General features: G+C 29.2%; 1 protein-coding gene across 1 annotated transcript; it reads right to left on the bottom strand.

Annotated features, from left to right (window-relative positions):
• Window positions 1-9,879: 9,879 nt before the first annotated feature.
• LOC123305541 (CDC42 small effector protein homolog) lies at window positions 9,880-11,619 on the bottom strand. The gene is made up of 3 exons (XM_044887293.1): window positions 11,587-11,619; window positions 11,435-11,523; window positions 9,880-10,279 (listed from the first exon to the last, which is right to left on the bottom strand). The coding sequence occupies exons 2-3, from the start codon at window positions 11,521-11,523 to the stop codon at window positions 10,123-10,125; spliced, it is 246 nt and encodes an 81-aa protein (XP_044743228.1). The 5' UTR covers window positions 11,587-11,619; the 3' UTR covers window positions 9,880-10,122.
• Window positions 11,620-11,948: the final 329 nt, after the last annotated feature.

The raw sequence follows: 11,948 nt of genomic DNA, 5'->3' as shown, positions 1-11,948 counted from the left end.
TCAGTGGCACATTTCAAAGTTATGTTTTCCAATTTTCATTTTGCCTTAGTCAGTCTACATATGAATTTCAATAGAAGTCGAATTGCTACTAGGATGTATGAGCTAAAGAGAGAAAACAAGGGTATCACGAGTCAATGGCCAAGGGGGGGGGAGGCAAGATAATGGAGAGATAAATAAATTTATAGTAGTAAAATATACTCTGGCTGAAAATTTTTGTGTTCACCTAATTTTAGCACCCAGCTGATCGAAAGGGGAATGTAACGGAGGCTTGACAAAGGGGAATACCAGTCAGTTCCCGACTGAAAATCCCAATCAGCTCCTAATGAGAACGAAAATGAAATTATCTGCATTCAAACCCCCCTATCAAGCAAGGGGGGGCAAGCCCAATATCGAATAGTTTATTTTTACATAGTGTTATCCCAATAAATTCCCACCCTTGACCCAAATGAGCAAGTCTAATATCGAGGCATTTATTTTTACATAGGGTTATCCCATCTATGTCCCAATATAGATAAGTCCAATTTAGACCCATTTTTTATTACATTAGGCTACCTCAACAGGTTCTCAACCATGCCCCAGCTGAGATTGCCCAATTGCATATGCTCCATCGATATTCAATTGGGTTCCAATGTGAACTATGAGCCAATTTCATTGGAGTAATTCAAAAATTCCTCGACCAAATTATTTCTTTTAAATTGCTTTGAAAGAAAGTGGAACGAAAATTTTACAAATAACGAGCATGATAAATCATAATACTAAATGTGACTCAAGATATATCGATCACATGCGCCATTTTTTTAAATAATTCGAAAAGAAAAAAAAATATTTTAGAACTTTTCTACGAAAATAATAAAATATTTCTCTTTTCACAAAATTTTTTTACATTTCATTTCACTAATTTTTCTAGTGGAATTTGAATTTCCTGACATTTCTAGGCTTTCCAGATTTTCCAGTTATGTGGTTCCCATGCTTAAGGATCGAGTTTGGTAGTGGGGAAGCATTATATTCCCTTTTGACGGCGTTCTTGCTAGGAAAGCAGTGTTACCGCCGCTTGCAACAAATAAGTTTTTTTACGAGCGCCGTTAATTTGTGTTTTAATCACAAAAATATAAATAAAATTTAAGAATAATTTTTAATAAAATTTTTTAATAATACAAAATTTGGAACAATAGTTGGTATAAACCTATAAGCTAGCTAAGATTGTCGATCCAAGTGCGTACAGGAAAAAACAAAGGCGAAGGATCACAATTAGATGTAAAAAAAATTTTTTTCAAGATATTGTTATAAAGATATTGACTAATTGAAGACATAAGGTAGTGATTTTCCCAATATATAAATGTGCCATACATTATACCGAGAGATCAGAAAATAACCATTTCGGTTCAGTAAACAATCAACTAACACATATTATATTTAAATAGACTGCGTAGTTTATTATGTTTAATAACTTCAATCGTTGTAAATTTCTCGTTATATGAGTAATCAATTTTAAAGGGCAATTTTTATGGAGCTTATTAGCCATCTGTTAGTAAAGCATTAAATTATTCGAAAACATCTACTTTTAATACTTTCTTTTCTATCAATATTCCTTTTTAATTTCGAATGAAATTTATAGATTGTCTATTATATTTCGTAGTATTCATGAGTATGGACCCTGACAATCATCAAACATAGAATCGTTCAAATATGATTTTAAGATTTTGAAAAGCTCAACAACTTAATTTATTTACATTAATTTTCAGCTTTGAAAATAATTTTTACGGAGTTTTTCCAAACATTAAAGTGTTTATAACAAAAAACGGTGAACTTTAGTCACAAAAAGCCTTTTTGGCGTATTAATTACCCAAGAAACTTCGGATAGCTTTATTTGGTTCAAAATGACTTTTGACAGTTTCTGTGGAGGGGGCTGGATATGCATACAAAAAATAGACCAATAGGGTTTCTCGCAACATCCGGATGATTAATCTATAAACTTTTCTGAACAAGAGCGAATTGACAAAACACGGTACTCGACGTTTGCACACTCAACTCTATCTAGCGCCTGATCTAACATCACTGTTTTGATTTTTGTAATTTTTTGAAAAAATAAAGTGGATCCAAATTTAAATTGGATCCGCCCTATGTGCCTCTATGAGAATGAGAGGGATAGGCGAAAACAACCGAAACAGAGCAAAAGTACTTTGAACTTCACGCACAATACACATGCGAGGGAATCGCGCCTTGTTTTACTATTGCCCATTTACTATCACGCCACGAATACTATTATTCATGAAGTGATACATGCGCAAGACTATCACGGTCCTGTGTCGACAGAGTAGGAGAAATATATCGTTTACACCATGATGTTTTCGATCGTACCTCTCACTCAGCTGGCAATATAGGAGCATTACATTTACGGAAAAATGATATCATCCAAATGGTCGCCTATGGACCTTCTGCAGCAGTTTATTCGTTCGAGGTAATTTACTAAGACTTTTCGCATATTTTTTGTGGTTATTGAGGCTAAAACTTGGTGATTGTTATCTTTTGGGTGCTCTAATGTTGCAGGTTTGTTGATAAGACGCGACTATTAAGAAAACCTCTCATAAAGAAATCCTTTAGGGTATTCTTGGCTGAATGCACGCTACGATGATACACACGCCCTACCCTACCTCTAATGCTTACAGTTACATTGAACTTTTGCACAATGTTGCAAATTGTTCGTTCACGATTAAATTGGCCATACTCTAAGTATATAACCAATTCTTACAGAATAGTTAATTCTCTTGAACAGGGGTGGCTAACCAATGGCACATTTTATGGCACGCGAAAGAATTTTTCGGGCACGCCATGGATCACAAAGTTCACTATGAAGTAATATGTTACGAACAATACGAGTGATCTTACGAACGCGCGCTCGTTTGTTATTGTAGTTACATCGTGGACTGCAATTGGCATTTTGAAACAAAACACAAATCCGCTAGACAAAAAAGGGAACCAGAGCAAAAGGAATTAATTGCAAATGCAAAGAAAAGCAGAAATAAACAATCGTCTATGATTAAATATATGTTGACAAAAATTGATTTACAGGCACGGCAAGTTATTCCGCTGCAAATGTCATTGCTCAACATAGTAATCCTTTTCAAGAGGGGAGGTTTTTGAAGGAAGTCTGGTTAGCGCGCCCTCACTTTTTAAGATAATTCAGTGCATCAAAGAAACTCCTCTATCTAGAGACACAATAATAGAATCTTAAAACTGGCCGGAAAAGTAACAGATCAAGAAAAAATTGACAGTAAATACGCTCCTTATATTGAGCCATGTCTTAACGAAAGCGTCTCTAAATCGGCACTCTAACTCTTTTTGCTCGATATTGCATAGGAAACCTTATTAAGGAATAATTAATTGCTAATCCCAATAATCACGAAGTCAAAATTATTTGATGGCACATCTATGGTCTCATTCAGTTGTCCCTTAGGAAAAATGGCAAGTTGAAACATAAAGTTTCGCCACCTCTGCTCTAGATCAAGTAAACAATTGGAGCGTTAAGCGTTGTTGAGCGTTAGTTAAACGATTCATATCGTAAATGGAATATATCAAATTAACATTTGACGTTTGAAACAAGCAAAATTATTCACAGCAGTAATTTACAAAATTGCAAACATAGGAAATTCAAATTGGATCACTTTATAAAGAAAATTAAAAATAACAATAGAATTTTAATTATATTGAAACAAAAAATAACAGGTTGAAAAATTAGATTTATTTGAAACAAGATAGATATACTTAATTTTTCTAATTAACCATTTTTTAGGAAACTTTGGAAAAGGAATTGATACAAAGTAAATTGAAATACTCAAATAACTTCAAACGTTTTTAAAAAATAGGCAACTTGTAAAACTATAGAGTAATGAAATAGTATGAAGTCAATAAAAAATACCTAAATTATTGAAGAATCGCATCTTCGCGTCATACGAAACTTTGTATCACAATTGCATTTTTCTGATTTTTCATTATAGACAAACAACCACAAATCGCAATTCCTTTCAAATATATACGTACACTATTTGTAACAACAATCATATTACTGTACATAATGCTTAGAGGTAGTGTGTATAAATAAATATACTCAATGCACACACACAACTGCATATTTAAAAAATTTTCTTACTTTTTTTTCTTGCTTATTTTTCCAACAAATAAACAAAAAAATTAGGTTTATTTTTGAATTTTCCTAGTTGTTTGTTTTATACATATTACTTTTTAGAGCCTTTCTAAAAACGGTTTTTATATATAGACGAAACTTATTTATACTTCCATCTGCTCGTTCCTTGTTAAAATCATGTGCATTTTAATTTTAAATATCTCGCTTCACAATCGATTGAATTTTTACTTTTTTTTTTGACTAGTTAATACACCTAGATTAACACTAAATTTTAATTGCATCAAGTAAAAATGGATTTATACCCAAACTATCTTATTATAGACAAGTGAAAACATACAATTGACTGAGTTAATTGTTGAAATACCATGCATAGACAGTGTTGATTACTCTATCACATTACACATATATACATGTCACACATACATAATTGATATCCCCATTTAATACATACTATACAATTTACGCTTAAATTGAGCCCTCACGGTTAAACATTGATGTTTACGAAAAAAATTTTCAAACAAAAGTTGTTTATTTTTTTATAAGGAACATTTTTTACATTTAAACTTTTGTTCTATCTCTAACGGTTTACAAGATGGGTCCTGCGGACCCAAGACCCAATTGACCTATGTTGCTCATTTACGAACTCGACCTCACTTTTTACGTCCTGTGTACGCTGTAAAAATTTAAGCTTGATATCTTCTTTCGTTTTTGAGTTATCGTGTTGACAGACAGACGGACAGACAAACGAAAATGGACTAATTAGGTGATTTTATAAACACCTATACCAAAATTTTGTTCATAGCATCAATATTTGTAGGCATTACAAACTTGGGACTAAACTTAGTATACCTTGCATATCACATACATGCACGGTATAAAAATGTTAATACTAATTAATACTCACCTAGAAATACTAAAAATATTTTATGGAACTAATGTGGGGTCACGTAATAAATCTCATCTACAAATACAATTGTTAATTTTATTAATTGAAAATTAACGCGGGATTAACTCGTTGACTCATTAGATCGTAAACGATTTTTTTCTGATAAAAATTTTAGTTTCTTTAATATATACTTTTTTATTGAAAATGGGCCATTAGCATTTTTACGAATTTTCACTGTAGCTATTTTATAAAATAAAACCCATTTATTTATAATCAAATTGAATTACTTTTTATTTAATCAAGAATTACAATTCATACTAAATCTGTAACGTAACACAGAAAATAAATAGTTTACAATTACCTAAAATATAAATTATATACAAAAAAACGATTGTTAACATTTAAAATAGTAGTAGTAAATAGAAGTAATAAAAAGAATTTGAATGTTCATCACATTCCACATCGAAATAATACAACAGACTCAAAAAGAGAAACAAATATATATATAAATAGAAAGAAAAACACAACTTTTACATCGATCGGACACAGTATATTCAAACAAATTAACAAATTATTAATGCAAGAATAAATAGCCTTTTTATTAACATTCAAAGGATTGATTTTTTGTTTTTATCAAAAAAAATTGATTAAAATTCTAATCACTAACAGAAGAAAAGGAAATTATTCAATATATAAATAAGAAGATATCGTATACAGAGTGTTCGAAATAAGTAAAGACAAAAAATGGTTATACCAATTCCTATTCTACAATTTTATGATTATGTTATCGAAAAATGGCATATATTGAAAATGGTTAAAGTTTTCGTTAAATTAATAATAAAGTTTGATTTGAATTTATTAACATTGCCCTGACACGTAAACTGAATGAATAAAATGAAGATGGTGACTAAATTTTGTTTTCTTATGAAGAATTTTCATTGAGCGGGCAGAAAAATTTAGTTGATTTTTGACATACGCGAAATATGAACGTTTAAAACTCTTATTAAACAAAGAAGAAGATACTTTAAAAGTGGCGTCATTGTTGAGTATTGCCATACAGATTACATAAAAAAATCTGTTTTGCAAGAATGAGACGGAAAATAATCTTCTTCGATTTTTAATCAATTTTAATTTTACTTTCAAATTTGGTTTTGGTATTACCTACCCAACTGTATGACAATTTGCATATTAATTTTCGAAGAAGTGTTTCATCAGCCTATATGACGGTTTTTATAGACACATATAATTGCCAAACTTTCAAATTTAAAATGATTTAACTTAGTCAAAGAACAATCAATTTTAACAAAAGCATTTACATAAATTCCGGGTGTTACACAAATTGTTTGCTGTTAAAATAAAATTTGAAAATCAATGCTTCAGCATTCAGCTGTTATAATCATAAAACAAAATCAATTCAACATAAATTGATCACTAAAACTTTTATTATCAGGATAACCATACTTTATTTAATCAATATCTTATTACCAATAAAATTAGTTGATTTAATATTCTTCCATTGGTTTTAATCTATTGTTGAGTTTGCTAAATATAAATAAGAAACTATCAAACTATGACGATAATGTAGAGTAGAGAAAAAAATTTTGAGCTTAATGTTAAACTAAAATCACAAGAATTGTACGAAAAATATTTTTTTAACTTCAGAATTCGATGTAGAATAATGTTTTATCTGTATTTATTTGTAACACTCTGTAATTTAGTTGTAAAGAGTATGTGATTCATCAATATCACATTGTTGGCATAAACAAATGACTACCAATATGGCGGAAATCTTTTTTTGAATATAAAGAAAACATTGTATTCTTAAATATATTTTGTGCCGTAATAACAATTTGTTTCGTTGATAAACATTTAAATTAAAAAATCCGATGTGTATTCTAAGAATATCACATAATATAAGTGAAACTTCCCAAATTTGGCTAGGCAAGAAATAGATACAATTCTAAAAATTTTAAATATTATCTTAGGTGTATAATGAAGTACTTAGAAATTGTCTACAATTTATTATTAGAAATGATCGGACTTATTCTTATAATCATCATGTTTTCAAGCATGTTATGGAATGTAGAAATACATTCCATAAACCACGTAATATTGATGTTTGCAACGGAGTGGCATCAACTTGGTGTCATGAAATTCTCTGACTTTTTTATGATTGTAAAAATTTATCGGCAATTTTGTTACAAGTCTCATAAATGAGCGAAAAATACAAAAATTATCTCAGGCTCTAAAAAAAATTATATATTAAAGAAAATCGAATTCACAAATAGGATTTTGTAATTAAATTAATGCTGAATGTATCGAATTTGAAACACAGAGATAAACAATAATATCTCCACAAAGCATTAATTCAGAAATTAAAATACGTACTTATCATAAATGGCTAATATTTCCAGAATTAATTCCCTATCATATCCAGGTTTTCAAGGCAACCTGGATTAGACTTTAATTTATTACTATAAAACATAAAATGAATGAATTTTTGTTTTCGAATTGAATACTTTTTCCATATAGAATCAAAAGCATGCTAAAGATACGCGGTTAGTCTTAAAACATCTTATTTTGGATAAAGAAAATATTGTTCTCTTACTATTTAGAAGGTAGAAGGAATTTCCGTTTTTACTACAGAAGAATCTGAATCATAAAAATAATTATTAAAATTGATGTAAAATTTACTCAAGTAACCCCAACCATGAAGATTTGCTTTGCAAGTACCATAAATTTTTTCCTGGGAGCCAATGTTTTCCAAAAATTTGATCGCGAAGTTATTATTGTTTAGAAGTGTCAAATACTATTAATTAAACTTGAATGAGGAAGCACAACTTATTTCTTATGTAAAAATATAATATGTATTTATAAAATTTGGAAAACATCGCTTTAAAGTGAACAAAATCATTATGGAAGTTTCACTTATGTATGGCACATTAAAAAATCAAATTTTTTTTATTTTAAAGAAAAAACATAGGCAAAAGAAATACGAAAGAATATTACAGGCATTTGAGATCAAATTTGATTATTTGCCTAAAATAACAACTAATTGTACGATTATTTTTAAATTTGTTCTTTTATCAAAAAGTGAATTAATTATTATTAGTAAATGCAAAATTTTTCAAATTTATATGATGTGCCTGGTAAAGAATTTACAATATTTATAGACTGTAATCAGCAAAATCTGTTTAATTTACTCAACAAATAAATGTATTTAAGTTTTATATTGATAACATTTCAAAGGTTCTCTTTCAAATTTATGTTCAAATAACTTCATCTATTTATTCCTAAAATAATTTAAGCTCGACACACACTGATGCAGCAAAAACGTTATTAGACAATATGATTTTGTTTAAAGGTGTTTAATTTTTAAAATGCATTTCATAGTATCCATTAGACACCGATCAAACAAAACATTAAGGGCAACAGCTTGTGTGATGGTTCCAAACTAAACTTTGTTTAGAAAATTTTGAAAAAACAAAATCATTTTCGTAAACTTTAGTAATAATATTACACATATAATGTTTTTTTATTAAATCAAATCGTTTTGTTTAATCTTTGTGGATTGAAAATGTCGTTGAACAAAACCTCTATAGACACAATGTTTTGTTTATCAAAAATTTTGTTTGATAAAACATACGGGTGCACAATCTGTTTCTAAATCCTTGTCGCAAAATAAGTCCTAGTCCTCAAGTATTTAGTTTACAGCACCTGGTTAAATTAGTGCATCAGGATGTTTTACAAAGCCATGGAATGAACTTAGATTTTAGCAAAAAATTTGTGCAAACCAAACTTTGGGTTCTGCTACTCGACTCACCTAAAATTTTTTAAAGAGTTTATCCAAAGAGTATTGAAGATATCCTTCATTTCGGAAGGTCTTCAACCTATTCGACTAACGACTGTATCGAAAAAGTAGATAAAACGATAAGCACCATTTCTGTTTAATTATGATAGATATCACGTGACAATTAGCATCTTTCTCATGAGCCATTTCGTTTCGTTCTATTTAATTTAAGGTAGATAATTTGAGGTTAATTTTGTACTAAGATTAATGCACCATAGAAAAGAGCAATAACTGTGACCGAATATAAGGCAAAAAACGCTATAAATCACAATCGATCATCGACACATTTACGTCCCTTTCTTTTCTTTTTTTTTAATATTTTATCGTGTCAAATATATACTAAACTCAACCATCTGATGTTTGAGTGTCCAAAGATTCCATCTTTGTGCGCGGCACTATCATACAATTTGAACGTTATCAATATAAAAAAAATACACTACAATGCCATTAGCTGTGTTTAAAAATAATAGTCTTATTGAGCATTGCTGAGCAAAATGGCGACCTCATAGTATCATTTCATTGAGCGCTCAGCGTAATTTTATGCAGTCGAATCTAATAAACCGAACGCGCTCTAGTCAAAAACTTTCAAAGCACTTATCAGCTACCAGTAATACTCAGATTTTTTTGATAACAATTACACTATAAATATCGTTATTAAAACAGTCTTGAAGTAATACATATTAATTCTTATTAAATATCGATAAAATCTAGGTTTGTAATTTTTGTTTGTTTTAATAATCTTATTAAAAAATTTTTGGTATAATATAAAAATGCTCTCAAAAATGTATGAAAAAACATGGATTCATTTATGTATAATATACCTACTATAAATACTTGTTAAGACACGTAACGTTAATCACTTTTTTGTTTTGTTAAAATCATTTTCTTGCTATCAAAATCGTGGGACGAGAGCACACGATTATTAAGTACACAATTAGAAAATTGATTTATTTCAAGGGCACTAATATTAATAATTAACAGTTGTATTTATTGCTTAGATGTAAGTAAAAAAAATTGGGACCCCTATTTTCAATATATTTAGGACCAATTAAAAATAGAGAACCTATTGCACGACGTCATAATTAAAATTAACTCGCCGTAAAAAAATCGTATATATAAAACATTAAATTGATATAAGAGGAAAATATTGTAGTATGCGAATTTTCATATTCATTTTGTATTGCTTATTAAAAGAGGTTTAAAAAACTTATTTAAATAATAATTGTATATACACCCGTTTAGATTTTAACGTGCTTGAATATTGGACCTATAGCGAGCGTCGTAGCCACCTTTACTTTGCATTTGATTTTGTAATGCAATTAATTGATCATTCGACACTTCCACATCACGACTTCCAACATGACTTAAATGTTGAAAGTTTGAAGGTGCACCAATCATTGACCTGTAATTGAAAATGTATTTAAAATAATTACATAATTCTTAAAAAATTCACGAATTTATGACAATTTAAATTAAGATGCGCATTTAAATTAAGATGAGCATTTGATTGAGATGAGTCTTGGAGGCGATGTATTTTGACAAAATGGACAATAAATGTGTTTTAATTAAAATAAAATTCGAACATTTTTGGAAATTTAACGTATTCAGAATTATTACTAAATTAGTGAGCAACGTATCATTCGAAAAACTAAAACCGAACTCAAAATGAAAAGCATTTTGGTGAGATGAATCAACAAAATTGTATATTAATGGAGATTAATGGGTATGACATATATTTTATACGTCGTAACAATATATAACCTATGGGCGTACAAACTGCGCCATCGTCACTATACCGAACCCATTATACATAACATAGTGAGCACCAGCGTCCCACTAACGTCCATCTAAATCACGTCATTCAAACAAATTACGTTCAATCTCCATTTGCGCTCGATCAGGACTAACACTCAAGATAATAATTGCGATTGGCTATTTCATACTGACGGCATTAAGCGCGAACTTGAAATTTTATTTCAAAAACTTAAATATAATATCAAGCATTTTTATATGGAACTATTGCTAGGCCAATTTTTGCAAATCATGAGTAACTGATCTTTACAATCTATGGTGACAAAGTTCTGCTTCTTTCTGATAGAATTTAGCCATTTTGATTCTAAAAGTGAATTTAAGTATAAGTATATGATTATTGTAGAGCTATTGTAGAGCAAGATTTTTAAAGCCCTTGTAAATTGGAAAGAGAATGGAAAGGAATTATTGCACTAAAGTATCTTAAAACTGAATTAAATTCCATAGAAAGTTCATTTTATACTATACTTAGTCACATTAAACAAAATCTACAGTTTACACATTTATGTTAAAAAATACATTTTCTGGTTTTCTAATTAACTCGATTTTATGAGTGCAAAACTATCACCAATTAAAAATTGTGTAGAGAAACTTCGGTAGTTTTACTTTGAAATTTTACTGCAATATCGAAATCTTAAAAATTTTAAATTTTAGTAATTGTACAAAAAAATTTTTTTTAAATAGGGTATTTTTAAATACATTCCAAGGATGTATTTTCTTATCATATTCTTTAAAATTATAAACTTACCGATCAATACGTAAGCGTGGCCTTTTTGTGTGTGGTTGAGAAATACAACAAGGAAAACATTGAATCCATAGTTCACCAGCTGCAGACATCTAAAATAAAATTTTATATACAATAAAATTTGGAAAATTCTTGAAATTTCAACAAAAACATACGGTTGCCGAAGAAATTATCTTTAATATTTCCGTGTTGATGTAATAAAAATAATATAACACAAATTTTAATAGTTATAAATAAAAAGTTTGTTTATAAAATAAAAGAACTTTGTATTTTATTATCGCTCATTACTCATTCGATTTATTATTAACATATGAAATAACATGACAGTTCTTTTTTAGGTTAGATATATCTTCAAAGAAGGATATATGACCATGAAATTTAAGGCGCTCTCCAACATACGTATATTATAACACAATTTAACGAGCGTTGTGTCAACTTGTGCATGTTGGTGTTACTAACTTTGTTATTCTTTTGTTCTGTTGTTGCTATTTATTGTTAAATATAATTTTAAAACTGC

The sequence above is a fragment of the Chrysoperla carnea genome, chromosome 1 (genome assembly GCF_905475395.1).
Source record: "Chrysoperla carnea chromosome 1, inChrCarn1.1, whole genome shotgun sequence".
Classification (NCBI taxonomy): Eukaryota; Metazoa; Arthropoda; class Insecta; order Neuroptera; family Chrysopidae; genus Chrysoperla; species Chrysoperla carnea.
This window is presented reverse-complemented; position numbering and strand designations above follow the sequence as displayed.

Bases quoted from the DNA above. Each gene is read 5' to 3' on its own strand.
- LOC123305541 (XM_044887293.1), bottom strand. From the start codon at position 11,523: ATGTCTGCAGCTGGTGAACTATGGATTCAATGTTTTCCTTGTTGTATT. The intron at 10,280-11,434 runs GTAAGTTTATAA...TTTCAATTACAG, and splicing joins CCACGCTTACGTATTGATCG to GTCAATGATTGGTGCACCTT.